General features: G+C 55.4%; 1 protein-coding gene and 1 long non-coding RNA gene across 2 annotated transcripts in view; one reads left to right on the top strand and one right to left on the bottom strand.

The window, feature by feature from the left end:
- The window catches only part of PITPNM3 (PITPNM family member 3), a 106,439-nt gene extending 99,785 nt beyond the window's left edge, over positions 1 to 6,654 (bottom strand). The window contains exon 1 of the mRNA XM_008010041.3: positions 6,483 to 6,654. Coding sequence (XP_008008232.3) covers positions 6,483 to 6,504 — 22 coding nt within the window. The 5' untranslated portion in view covers positions 6,505 to 6,654. The remainder of the gene's footprint in view (positions 1 to 6,482) is intronic.
- Positions 6,655 to 6,791: 137 nt separating this feature from the next.
- On the top strand, positions 6,792 to 11,989 carry LOC140708595 (uncharacterized). Its single transcript, XR_012088730.1, has 2 exons — positions 6,792 to 7,255; positions 9,469 to 11,989. It is a non-coding gene; the product is annotated as an uncharacterized lncRNA (long non-coding RNA).
- Positions 11,990 to 14,384: the final 2,395 nt, after the last annotated feature.

A 14,384-nucleotide genomic window follows, 5' to 3' on the forward strand; every position in this document is an offset into this window, starting at 1 on the left:
GAGTGACTCACTAAGCCTCTATTCCGTTTGCAAAAGGGGGTGCAATTTAGCATTTTCTTTCTCTTTAGAAAACAGGAATTTCAAAAGAGAGAGAGTAGACAGAGATTTGAGGGAGTGGGTGGGGAGCTCAGATCTCATTTGATTTCCAAACTCATTTGTTATGCATTCTCTCCTCCCCCCTCCCACACCAAGTCCTTCCCCTGGGGACCCTGGCCACCCGCTTCCAGGCTCCTGGCTGCAGACCTGGCTGCCAGGAGGCACGTGCTCTCCACGTCCACGTCCTCAGCTCCCCATTGATTCACTGACCCTCAAGTCTGGGAGGATCAATGCAAGGTCAGAGTTGAGAAGGGGCAAGGCCTCTTCAAGGCACAGTAAAACCCACAGCCAGGGAGGCCACCAAAAAGTAGAGAGCAGGGATGGAGCTGGAAAGAGCCTGAAGCTCACCCTGACCCCCAAACTCTTCCCTTTCACTTTTACAGATAAGGAAACTCAGGCCCAAAGAGGGCAGTTCAAGGTCAACCAGTGCCAGAGCCAGGGCTCTGCTCTGTTAGACAAGTCAGCTCCCACGAATACTGACTCCAGCAGTAGAAGAGACATAAGCTCTAATTCCAGCTTTGCCTCTAACTTTATGTGTGATTCTAGAACTAGACAGTTCACCCTTCTGGGCCTCAGTTTCTCATTCATAAAATGAGAATAACATTGGCTCTACCTCAGAGATGCTGTTGAGCCATTGGACAGAAAAGCATGCTGAGAGCTGCTATAAGATCTGAGCCACGTCGGTCCCAGCATGCAAACTCCCGATCCTAGGATCTCAGAATTCCTGGAAGGCAGCTGGGTCCTACCAGGAAGTCCCCAATCCCTAAAACCTCCGTGGTCTCTGAAAGTTCACTCTCTCTGTCCTTGAAGGGGAAAGGATGTCAGACCTCAGAAAAGGACCCTTGAACGAAAGGGTCTGGTCTCTGTCTCCCAACCTGCTTAACAGGTAGAACTGAGAGATCACCAGGCCACCTCCAGCCGTGAAGTCTCATATGAAGATGTACGTGAGAAAACATCACAGCTTCTGGCCAGTCTGACCCAGACATGGCCCAGGCAAGTGGCTGGGGCAGGGACACTGTCCAGCCATGTCCTCGTATTCTGTGTCCTGCCACACGGGACTTCCAAACACAGGTCAAGTCATAGAGGCCTCAAATGGGAGATAAGGGGTTCCAGGCCCAGGGTCACAGGCTTGAGGCGGAACCTCTCTGTTTGAGCTGCACCATCCTTGGCTCAAACAAGGACACCACAGCCAGAACTGAGAGGCAACACACATCTCAGGCTAGGACCTGCCGGGTCTGCTGCTGTGACAGGTGACTTCACAGAGGCCGGCGTATTTGCACAAGAACATGAGGTACATCCGAGCTCTAGCACACACCAGACTGCAAAAGAAAGCTTTTGAAAAGCCTGGAGTCTGGACACTGGCGTATGGTTTGACCATAGCCTTCCCACTGGGGACCAGAGAAAGTGAGTTTACCATCTCCTTGCAGAATGCAATGCCCGTCCCAAGATACACAGTAAAGCAATCAGTGCCCTAGGCTGGGAGTTTCTCAGAGTCAAGCCTCAAATCCCCTGGCACCTCCCCAAAGATTTAAGAATCCCAGCGTTGTCCAGTTGAGATGGCTCACGCCTGTAATCCCAGCATTCTGGGAAGTCAAAGCAGGAAGGATTACTTGAGGCCCAGAGTTTGAGACCAGCCTGGGCAACATGATGAGACCCCCGTTTCTACGAAAAAAAAAAAAAGTATTAAAAAATGTTTAAAAAAAAATCTGCACTAGTCCCCTTTCCAAGCTTCCAGATGTTTCCTCCCAGCCACTAGTCCCTGCCCCTGGGAGCCACAGAGTAAAGAGCTCAGGAGAAGGTCTAGCTTTGGGAGGATGTGACAGCACACGCCCCACTCCAGGAGGACCCCAAAGGAGGCTGACTCAGCAGAGCAAAGTCCACACTCTGGAAACCCAGGCTCTGTCGTCACCTTCTTCTGTGACGTTGGCCAAATACCTACCCCTCACGGGCCCTCAGCGACCCATTGTTAAGGAGGACTTGGAACATGAGTATGAAATGTTCGCTCCCATCCGAACACTGTAGGATCGGTACTTTACTGACTCAAATTACTCGGTTTGCCACACGGAAGCCTGCCAGCTATACCCCTCAGAGCAGAGGCTAACACCTGAGAGGAGAATAAACTGGTTCCTCCGGCCCGGGAGGCCCAGCCCCGTGGCCTCGGCTCTTTCTCTGCAGACATTCCTGGCCCAGCCTGAGAGGTGCCAAGACCCTCTAGGCTGCTCACTCTGCTCCTGCCTACCCTGAGGACCTGCCCCCACCCCAAAACTCGCATTCTCCCAGTGGGAGAGAGGGGCAGCCTGTTGGGGTGCAGAGGGGAGGGGCACAGGGAGGTAGACAGGAAGGGAGGGGCAGTGTGGCTGGCAGGCATCAGAACCAACCCTTCCCAACAAAGGCAGCTCCACCCGGCTGGCCTCTCTCCAGCTTCCCAGGAGCCCTCGCGTCCCAGCCAGAGGGATCTGTCGAAACACCCAAGTCGCACCCCGGCACTCCTGTCTTCATGCTCTTTGGAGTTCCTTTTGGCCCTCTGCACTCTTCCACTCCAGCCAGCCAGATTTCTTTACTCTTGGGCCCTTCCTGCCCACCCTCCACGCCTACCCATAGCAGTCCTTCCACATTTACACATGTGCCTCCTCCCTTCCATCCTCCTAGCCTTTGTTCAAGCCATTACCCCCACCCGGATGCCAGCCCCTGGCCACCTTCCTTTTCTTTTCTTTTTGAGATGGAGTCTTGCTCTGTTGCCCAGGCTGGAGTGCAGTGGCACGATCTTGGCTCACTGCAAGCTCTGACTCCTGGGTTCACGCCATTCTCTCACCTCAGCCTCTCGAGTGGCTGGGACTAGAGGCGCCCGCCACCATGCCCGGCTAATTTTGTTTTTGTGTTTTTAGTAGACACTGGGTTTCACCGTGTTAGCCAGGATGGTCTCAATCTCTTGACCTCGTGATCCCCCCACCTTGACCTCCCAAAGTTCTGGGATTACAGGTGTGAGCCACCGCGCCCAGCCCCCTGGCCACCTTTCTATCCAAACTCTGCTAGCCTTTAGGGCCCATCTCCCAGAGAAACCCAGCCTTCATTGTCTCAAGCCACCCACTGGCCTCTCTGCTCCATGGGGAGCTCTGTACTGTAAATTATCCCTTCCTACACAGAGCTTCTGAATCCTCCCCACCCCTGCCCCCACCTCCCTGTCGCTGGCTAGACTGGGGCCACCATAAATGATGCCTGTCTGTGTAACTGAAACCTCCCCTAGAGATTGAGAACTGGAACCCATCTGGATTCATCTTCTCAAGATTTATCTCATCCTCTCTGGGCCCTGATAACAATTTCTCTTGTACCTGGATTTTCCTGGCAGTGTGAAAGTCCTTTCACTGCCTCCCTTTAGCTCTTGTCTGACACAAGCCGTGTCACAAATCTGGCACAGCCATGACCTGCTGCTCAGGCTGTGCACTGCACAACTCCAGGGGTATTATTCACTAGACCACATGTGATGACCTAAAGTCAGGTACCATGGCAGCCCTGGGGCCCAAACCTCTGTCTTTTCTCTCCGTGGGTGATCTACTGGCCAGATTTTAGAGGGAACACCTGGAAGGTCACGGTGCAGACCCCTCACACACCTCACTCACAGGTCAGGTGCCACAGCCTCCACTCCTGGCCTTTAGCTGCCCTTTGTTCCCATGTCACCCCCCAGAGTGAAGGCCTGATCATTCCTGCCCATCAGTCTGCCCATCCGAGGCAGGTGGTACTGAACAGCCACCCCTCTCTCTGTTACATGGTCTGCTTGGGCCTCAGTTTCCCCAGCTGTGAAGAAAGAGACGGGTTCCTGACCTCCAAGGGATCCCTCTGTTCTGAAGCTCACCAATCTGTTCTTCACAGATGTTGCCAATGGGGAATATGTGATTCTCATGGCCACATTACTGTGTGTTGTTTTCGATTCGATAGGCTTAGGAGCCTCAAGAAGAGAAGGGAGGCCGGGCACAGTGGCTCACACTTGTAATCCCATCACTTTGGGAGGCTAAGGTGGGCGGATCATTTGAGGTCAGGAGTTCAAAACCAGCCTGGCCAACATGGTGAAACCCCGTCTCTACTAAAAACACAAAAATTAGCCGGGTGTGGTGGTAGGTATCTGTAATACCAGTTACTCAGGAGGCTGAGGCAGGAGAATCGCTTCAGCCTGGGAGGCGGAGGTTGCAGTGAGCCGAGATCAAGCCACTGCCCTCCAGCCTGGGAGACAGACCGAGACTCTGTGTCAAAAAAAAAAAAAAAAAAAAAAAGAAGAAGAAAAAGAAAGAAAAAGAGAAGGGACATTTACAAAATGCAGAGGAGCCTGGGACAGCTGAGAAGAGAGAGGTAACCAGACTCCTTGGGGTGACTGCTGAGTGTGGGGGGCAGGAGCCCAGGCACTGGATCCACAGACGTGGTGAATCTGTGTTGCCTCGAGGGAAAGGGCCAAGCGTGAAATTGCAGCAGAAAAAAAAAAAAATGTTAGAACAGCACGAGGCATCGATGCTCAGAGCGGGGCAGTTTTTCCACCTGTCACTGGAACCAGTTCCCACAGACTGTCAGCCCAGGGACCAAAGGACCCATGGGCTCAGGCAGAGGGACTGAGACTGGTACCCCCACTTGGTAAGGGGGTCACCTATCAGGGCAGTGACGGAGAGAGTCCTTCAAGTCCAATAGACCTGGCTGTGAGTCCAGGCTCTGCTCAGACCCTCTGAGCCACCTTGAGACTGCTATTTCTCTGAGTATCTGTTTCTAGATGTTTTAAAAGGAGGAGAGTCGCAATTCCTTGCTCCCAGGATCACAGTGCAGTAATGAGCTTAGCACCCTGCCTAGTACATAGAACAAGCAGTACATAGAACTGTTCACTGCTGTTGTGAAGACAGTGTCCTGGCAGGTGACCTGTGCTCACGGCGTCCAGGTGCGTGCGCGCGCGCGCGCGCACACACACACACACACACACACACACACAGAGGGTAGGGCAGCAGACGGAACACACGCCCTGCTAGGGGCCATTTTAAGGATTCGGGGTGGGTGAGGACCCAGGCATGGTGGAGGGAAGAGGGAGGCAAGAAGCCTTTTTCAGCCTCCCTGGCGTCATCTCACAGTGCCTCCCTCAGGAGGGGAAAAGGGAGGGGAGTGAGAAGGCTGTTTAGCTGTGTTCCATACTGGCTGTGTCTCACACAACCGGCCCCACCCCGACAGGGGTGACTCCCTGGGGACAGAACGGGAGTGCATTCTCAGGCACCTAAATCTTACAGACTCTGCCTGCACAGGGAGACGGGTCCCCAGCCCAGGGTCCCAGGCAGCTTTCGTGCGTGGGGGTGGATTGACACACAGCCTGGTGGTGTTCACACCCAGTGTGCATACGGGTGAATTCACACCCATTCCTTCACCGTCGAACCTGGTCCTGGGGGACAGCATGGCACCTGCCACCGTCACGGGTTGGGTGTGAGTTCACGGTAGATTCTCATACACCAGCCTCACAAGAGGCACTGCCGAGACCAGGCTTGCTGCCGCCTACTGTATGGCCGGCCCTGTGGGCACAGCTGTCCTCCACCCGCTTCCCAAGGCACCATCGGGCCCAGAGTGTGCCCGATGAGTCACGGGCCTGGGTCTCCCCAGCATGGGCGCAGCAGGGGGGCTGAGTCCGCCTGAGCCCCGGTGCCCAGCTCAGGGTCTGGCACAGAGCAGATGCTAGTGAATGAACGTCGGGCTGGATGAATGAACGAATGACTAATGCCAGCTCCCTCAAACCACGGGCTACACCTTCTGAGCCTGGGGGAGGGCAGAGCCCACGGGACCCCAGAAGAGGCCTCCACAGCCGAGGCTTTGGGTCCCAGGGTCGATGGGGGAGGGGGCGGGGCGGCCAGCTGCCGGGGCGGCGCGGGGCTCCCCTTCTTCCCGAGAAGGAATCTGGGTCTCTGGACTGAGCTGGTGACGGGGGCTGGGGCGGGGGGTTGTGGCGTCCTGGATGGAGAGAGCTGCAGGACCAGGGGGCGCGTCCCGGTTTGCGTTGGGGGTGTGGGACGAAGCGGCGGCCGCGGGACATCCCCTTCGGTGGGGGAGCACGGGTCTGCCCGGGGCCTCCGGAGGGTGCAGAGGGCTCCCAACGGCGGGACTGGCCCGGGGCACCGCAGACCTGGCCCTTTCCGGCGGGGCCGTGGAGAGGGGGACGCGGTGTCCCGTGAGGCGACCGGGGGCGCAGGAAGGACCGGGGGCGCGCACAGCCCCCTCTCCACGCGCAGGAGGTCCGGCCCCGCCACCGCCCCCTCCGCCCTCCCAGGACCTCCGTCCACCTGCGTGAGGGGCTCACCTGGGCCGGCGGCCCCTCCTCGAGACGCGCGAGTCCCTCCCCCGGGCCCCGGCCCTGCCCTCCCCGCGCCCGCCCTCACCTGCACGGCCCGCCTTAGCCATGTCCCGGGCGGCGGGCTCCGGCGGCGCTGCCCGCGCTCCTCGCGCCTCCCGGGCCGGGCCCCGGCCGCCTCCGGCCCCGAACGGACTCCGAGCGCCGCGCCCGCGCCCCCGCCCCGCTCGCCTCGGCTGCCGCCACCGCAGCCGCCGCCGCCTCGCCGCTCCCTCCCGCTCCCTTAAAGGCGCCGAGCGGCGGCCGCGCCCCCCCCACCCCCCGCGCCGCCGGGGAGGGACTGACGAAGGAAGGCGCCCAACGCCGCCCCCGCGGGCCCGCACCCCCGCCCCGGGCCGCGGCCGCCGCGCTCCAGCCCGCTCCGCTCCGGCCCGCGCGGCCACCGCAGCGCGCGAAGGGCGGCAGCCCAGGGGCGCAGAGACGCGGAGACAGCCCGAGACACTGCGGGCCGGACAGAGACGGGGCCCTGGACTGGGAGAGGGGCGCAGAGACTGAGACAGCGCTGGAGAGAGACGCTCCTAGGGCCGGAACGCCGCCGAGGGAGAGGGAGAGAGAGAGAAATTCAGAGGAGACCAGAGACCCAGAGCCCGGCTCCAGGAGAGAGGGACAGAGGGAACGGGGAGAGGAAGGAGGACAGGGACCCAGGGAGGCTCCCACGAAGCCAAGAGGAAAGTCGCTGTGGGATCAGAGACAAGAGAGGGACCCCCTCCATCAGCCCCCACTCCAGGGGCTCTGAATCATTTATAGCGTCTGACCTAACCTCAAAAGAGAAGGGATTCCCGTGATTTTAACCCTCAAGGGGTAAGTAAAACACTTGCACATCCACCTGGGTTCCAGGCTGGGGCAGGCTTTGTGGACCCCAGTGGCCTGGTGGTGAGCAGTACCCGCCTTCCACTTCCCAAACCGGGATGCAGAGATGCTAGTGGACAGGCCTCGTGGGCCGCGGAGATTTGGGTTATGACCTCTGCTTAGGGGCAGCAGGGATCCATAGTCCAGCCCCAACAGAGGGCAGGAGATGGCCAATCGTATTTGGCCGTGCCTGAGAGGTAGCAACCTTCCACTGAGACGGTGCCCTGCCTCCCCCGGGAAACTGGTAAGGCTGAAGCCCAGTTACCATCTATATAGCCAGGCACCCAACCCACCCTGTCCCACTCCACTTAACAGGGAAAAGGTCAACTGGAGAATTTCATCCATGGTCCAGGCTCCAGGGTCGCGCAAACTCCTCTGTGGAAACAGGGCACACATGGGGTTAGATGGGAGCTCTTAGTCCAGAGCCTCCTCTCCTCCTCTGGAGTCTCCTCCTCTAGGACTCCATTCACAGGATTCCTGCTAAGCAGTCCTTCAGCTCCTGGTTGGTTACCTCCAAGGACAGGAAGCTCAGTATCTTAAGTGAGAGTTCTTCTTTTTTACATTTTTTATTTTATTATTATTATTATTATTTTATTTTTGGCCAGTGCTGGCCTTAAGAATGTTCTTACTCGCTTGAGCTGAAATCTGTATCCCACATGTCCCATCCATGAGTTCTGCTCTGCCTTCTGACACCTCACCCGACAAAACCAGGGCTTCCCAGGGCCCTCTACCCAAACCCCCTAGTACGGCTTCGCCCAGGGAGAACAACCATCCAGGTTTGTCAGGGTTCACCTCCCAGGAAACCCAAGAGTTCCAAGAGCTCTGGATCCTAGAGCCAGATGCCAGCACCACCTCCAATAGATGTGGAATTTCCGAAGCTCTGGGCTCCTGGATCCAACGCTGTTCACCGGCACCTGCCATTGGTCACCAGCTGGGAGAGCAAGAATGGACTCTTCAGCCTTTCCCCATTACGGGGATGGGAGTGGGGATGAGAATAGCAAGGACTATTGATTGGACAGGTGGTATTTACCCTCATGTACTCTCTCAGCTGCACTGCATTATGCTCAGTGTACACATAAGGAAGTGGAGGGCTGAGAAAGTTCGGTGCTTGCGGTCATGGGGGATTCAATTTCAGGCCCCTGTGCTTTGTCTGATGGGCCTCACTAGCCTCACCCTTCCCTGAAGCAGGAGGCACTTCAGAGGCCTGATAGCCTGGACAATGTCCAGGCTTGGCCACCTGGTCTGGAGGCGTGAGTGGTCATGCAGGAGACAGAACACTGACTGCAGAAGAAGCAATGTGCCTGCCACAGAGGGGACACGCCCGGGCCTGAGCTCCTCCCTAGCCCTGGCTCACAGCAGCAGCAGTGACCAGAGGGCATCAGGGGCCCTCCTGCTTCTGGGCACAGCTTCACGTCGTGTTTGTGTGTGTGCCTGGGTATGTGTGCATGGGATGTATGCGTGTCTGCTTGTGTGTGCTCAGGGAAGCATGCATGGGTGTGTATAGGCACACTCGTACACACAGACACGGGCAAACACCTGCTGACAGATGCTTCCTGGGTGGGCACCCAGACCCCTTCCCCTCCCACCACTTAGTCCTCACAAACCCTAAACTAGTCACCCAGGAGGGCCTGGGTGGAGTGGTTAAGGGGAGGTGCCAAGTTGATGGGAGTTTCAGAAATCTCCAGACCACTCCACACCCCACTTCTCAGATGGGAAGACAGTGAGCCAGGTCTGTCCCCCGAAAACCACCACTCAGAGGCCCAGATCCATGGTTCCCCTCTTTAAACCTTCACCCCAGCCTCTGTCTGCCCCCAAGGCAGCTCCTGAAGGCACTGACTGTTACCAGCTGCCAAGGAAGTTCCAGCCCAGCCTTCTGACAGAGCAAACACATCAGAACTCAAGGCCATTAGATTAACTGGTGGGAGTTAACTTCCTGCGTCAGAAGAATTGTCCTTAATTGAAGAAAGGGATAACTAGCAATTTAGCCACGCTGACCTCTGCTGCCCGGAAGAAAGAGAGGCAGGAGCTAGCCAGGGCCTCCAGGGCCTCCCAGCTCCCAGTGACCAGAGTTACTGCGCCAGGAGTCCAGACCGAATCCCTTCTCTGAGACCTGGCACCCAGGCCCTTTCCTCTGACCACAGCTTGTTCTGCTCCTGCCTTCACAGTGGCCAGCTGCTCCCGGGCCCAGGCCAGCATTTTAACCCAGAGAACCAGTAAAAGTGAGCGGGGGCCCATCCTGTCAATGGCCGTGGAGGACGTGTGCAGAGATGTGAACAGGTTGGAAAGCTCCAGGCAGGTAGGAAGTGGGAGCTGGCTGCAAGACAATTCCTCGACATGACAGACCCCAGGCCTGGCTATCCAGCCTGGACAGCTGGTGTCAGCACTTGGAAAGCTAAGTGACAGTTCTTAGGAGCCAGCATGGCCCCCCTGAAAGCCAGTCATGCCAGGCAAAGCTCATTTCCTATTTGGACACAGTTATAACGACCAGTGGAGTTGGACATTGCCGTGCCGTCTGGGTCTGGGTTGGGGCACAGCTGCTGCCCAGCTCTCTGATGGTAACTTTGTAAACAACAAAGGGAGTCAGGAGCAGGATGATAGCCTGGTCCAGCGGCTTACCCCGGTCCACTCCCTGATGGACTCCAGTGGATGGGGCCTCCACCTCCCTCCAGGACTTGAGCCATGTCAAGCATCTCAGCAAAAGTGCTCACAACAGAGAATAAGCTGCATAAGAAGGATGCTGCTCATGTAGACTGGACAGAAGCACGGCCATTCACCATGGCCTTGACGAGCTGGGACCATGGGCCAAAGTCATTCACCATGGCCTTGATGAGCTGGGACCACGGGCCAAAGTCATTCACCATGGCCTTGATGAGCTGGGACCATGGGCCAAAGTCATTCACCATGGCCTTGATGAGCTGGGACCACGGGCCAAAGCCAAGAGGATGAGATAAACACGGACAAGCAAGAGAGGCCATCCTCCTAGGCCAAACACAAACACCCAGCTAGGAGTGTTCACTCCCACTTCAGAATTTCCACAGCCCCTTCTATCCTTGAGTCCCACTCCCCGGTCAATATCACATCACTATGTCTCACCTGGACCACTGGAAGCACCTCCTCCTGAGGTGCTCCCAGCCTGACCCTGCACCCTTCTTCACCCCCTCCTTTCTGGTTCCTATGCTTTGTAAAGTCTCATGGTTGCTGTCTGCTGCCACAGGAACCACCTCCAATCACACAAGTAGTCCCAGACACAGTTGCTCTTCCTTGGAGCCTTCCAGAATCGCTCTGAGAGTAGCTGGTTTCTTCTCACCAACTCCTTCTTGCCCCAGGATGCCCCCAGTTCCACCCAGCATCCAGAACACTGAGTGGAACATGCCCTTCCATCCAGAACTACTACTCTTCTCCTCCTTCTCATCCTCCCCCTTCTCCTCCTCCTCTTCCTCCTTCTCCTCCTCCTCCTCTTCTTCTTCCTCCTCCTCCTCTTCCTCCTCCTCCTCCTCCTCTTCTTCTTCCTCCTCCTCCTCTTCCTCCTCCTCCTCTTCCTTTTTCTCCTCCTCATTCTCCTTCTCCTCTTCCTCCTCCTCCTCATTCTCCTCCTTCTCCTCCTCCTCCTTCTCCTCCTCCTCTTCCTCCTCCTCCTCTTCCTCCTCTTCCTCTTCCTTTCTCCTCCTCTTCCTTCCTCCCCCTCATCCTCTTCTTCCTCCTCCCCTCCTCCTTTTCCTCCTCCTCATTCCCTCTTCCTCCTCCCCTCCTTTTCCTCTCCTCTTCCTTCTCCTCCTCCTCCTCCTCATCCCCTCCTCTTCCTTCTCCTCCTTGCTCTGCCTCTTCCCCTCCTCTTCCTCCTTCTCCTCCTCCTCCTGCCCTTTTCCTCCTCTTCCTCTTCCCCCTCCCCTCCTCCCTTCCTCGTTCTTCTCCTCCTCCTCCCCTCCTCTTCCTCTTCCTCCTCTCCTCTTCCTCCTCCTCTTTCTCCCCCTCCTCCCCTCCTCTTCCTCCTCTTCTTTCTCCCCCTCCTCCTCCTCGCCTCCTCCCCTCTCTTCCTCCTCCTCCCTCCTCCCCTCCTGTTCCTCTTCCTCCTCCTCCTCCTCCTCCTTTTCCTTCTACCTGCTGGTGGCTGTGGCTTATCTAGTATGTGCTTTTTGTTTTTTTGTTTTGTTTTTTTTTACTTTTCTTTGAGATGGAGTCCCACTCTGTCACCCAGGTTGGAGTGCAGGGGCACAATTGTGGCTCACTACAACCTCCGCCTCTGGGGTTCAAGCAATTCTCCTGCCCCAGCCTCTCGGGTAGCTGGGGAATACATGCCCAGCTAATATTTGTATTTTTAGTAGAGACAGGGTTTCACCACATTGGGGCAGGTTGGTCTTGAACTCCTGACCTCAAGTGATCTGCCCACCTCAAGGAACACCTGGCCCAGGGCGGAAAACCGCTTAAAGGCGTTCTTAAGCCACAAACAATAGCATGAGCAATCTGTACCTTAAGGACATGCTCCTGCTGCAGATAACTAGCCCAACCCATCCCTTTATTTTGGCCCATCCCTTTGTTTCCTGTAAGGAATACCTTTAGGTAATCTATAATCTATAGAAACAGTGCTTATCTCTGGCTTGCTGTCAATAAATAAGTGGGTAAATCTCTGTTTGAGGCTCTCAGCTCTGAAGGCTGTGAGACCCCTGATTTCCCACTCCACACTCTGTATTTCTGTGTGTGTGCCTTTATTTAATTCCTCTAGCACTGCTGGGTTAGGGTCTCCCCGACCGAGCTGCTCTTGGCATGGAGGTGTCCACTGTGTTTTCAAAACATGTCTGGAGACATCTGCAGAATCTGTCGAATTGGACTTCATCAGATTATTTATTTATTATTTTTAATTTGAGACAGAGTCTCGCTCTGTCACCCAGAGAAAGTCACCATCTATTTTTTTTTTTTTTTTTTTTGGACGGAGTTTTGCACTGTCACCCAGGCTGGAGTACAGTGGCCCTATCTCAGCTCACTGCAACCTCCGCCTCTCAGGTTCAAGCAATTCTCCTGCCTCAGCCTCCCATGTAGCTGAGATTACAGGCGCCCGCCACCACACCCAGCTAATTTTTGTATTTTTAGTAGAGACGGGATTTCACTGTGTTGGCCAGGCTGGTCTTGAACTCCTGACCTCAAGTGATCCACCCACCTCAGCCTCCCAAAGTGCTGGGATTGCAGGCGTGAGCCACTGCGTCCGGCCCAGATTTTTATATGAGGTGTTGAAACAAGTTGAGGCCCAAGCCTAGATTGCGTTTTCTCAGTTGCTGTGTAGCTTTCTTTTGCCTTATTGAATGGGGTGTGCTGGTAGGTGGGATTTTGGAGAGGGGATCTAGAGAGGCTGAGGGGTGGTAGGGTAGAGGCAAGGAGAGATCTACCAGCTGCTGTAAGGAGAGGAATTATGGAGAAAGAGCTTCACCAGGCTGCCCAATAGGTTCTGCTGTGGACCCCTCCTATCTGCCCCCAAAAAGGTCAGCAACCATTTTTCTCGCTCACGAAGCTTTCGCAGTTGGATCTGCGTTTTGCGCTTGTTTGCTGTCAAGGCTTGAGATTGGCCCCAAGCAAGCCCAGTTGTCTTCAAGTTACACTTAGACCAAATTAAAATTAGAAACTGGGTGAAAATCTCAACCTCTCTGCAGGATGGGCTCTTTGTGTCTGCATTCCTGCGAATTCCCACCAGCGCCGGGGGCCCAGGAGCAAGCAAATCCAGAGGCGCTGACCTCAGCTGTGCCCCTCCCCTGCCCCAGCCTCACACACAATATTGTTTGTTTCTGACAGATTCCAAAACTCAGAAAATCAAATACAGTGGTAGATGATAAGGCAGACAGATAAAGGGGGGAAAGCTGCCCGATTACTACTAACACAACAGTGTTGGACAAAAAACACAATCAGATCATGTAAAACAATGATATAATAGATGATGGCTGGGCACTGTGGCTCAATCCCAGAACTTTGGGAGGCGGAGGCGGGTGGATCACGAGGTCAGGAGTTCGAGACCAGCCTGGCCAACATGGTGAAACCCCATCTCTACTAAAAATACAAAAATTATCTGGGCATGGTGGCAGACACCTGTAATCCCAGCTACTTGGGAGGCTGAGGCAGGAGAATCGCTTGAACCTAGGAGGTGGAGGTTGCAGTGAGCTGAGATCACAGCACTGCACTCCCGCCTGGGTGACAGAGCAAGACTCTGTCTCAAAAAACAAAAACAAAACAACAACAACAAAGGGTCATTCTGTCCTTCCCTCCTTCTCCCCAATTCCGGACTTTGTAAAAAGCTTCAGACCTCTTCTGGTTTAAAGCTTGTAGGGGAGAAACCTTTCACTTATTAGGCCATTCCAGTTCTTTAACTTTACCAGCTGGGAAGCTCTTCCTGCCGGCTCTACTTCTCTCCTGCTGTACAGCAGCATGCTAAGAAAAATACCAGCCAGAAGAATAACAGGAATATCTATTCACTGAGTGACTATTATGTGCCTGGAAGTGTTTCAAGTGCTTTTCATGTGTTTCCTCTTTGAATCCTTATAGCAACATTAGGAGCGGGGGTTTCTTAGAACCATTCCCATTTTACAGATAAGGAAACAGGCTTAGGGAGGCCTCACAGCTAATAAGTGGAAGAGCAAGTATTTAGGTCACACAGCTAATAAATGGTAGAGCAGGTATTGAAACCCAGTCCCTCTAACGTCCACACTCCTGCCTTAGCCACGAGAGAAGAAGAAGACAGGAAAAAATAAGACAAAAACCAGACACAGAAAACCAAGAGGCTGAGGCTCTACCACTAAGAGCTGGTGCAACCTCAGGCAATTCTCCAAAGCAAGCCCCTCCTTGTCTACACGGCGAGCCTGCTAGACTCACCGGTGTCCCAGAGCCTTTGCGGCTTGGCTACGATCCTATGGTTTTCCTAATCCCTGTACGAGGTGCCCTGGCAAGTAGAGGCGGCAAGGGAGGAGCTGAGTTGGCAGGATTCTCCAGGGCCCAGAGGCAGCTGCCTTGGCCTGGGCAGGGCCTCCTGAGGCTATCAATGCTTCCTTCCTCTGTGGCTGCCAACTTAGTATCCCGGGCAGATCTCTCAGGGCTGCGGGGGCTA

This window comes from Chlorocebus sabaeus, chromosome 16 (genome assembly GCF_047675955.1).
Source record: "Chlorocebus sabaeus isolate Y175 chromosome 16, mChlSab1.0.hap1, whole genome shotgun sequence".
Lineage (NCBI taxonomy): Eukaryota > Metazoa > Chordata > Mammalia > Primates > Cercopithecidae > Chlorocebus > Chlorocebus sabaeus.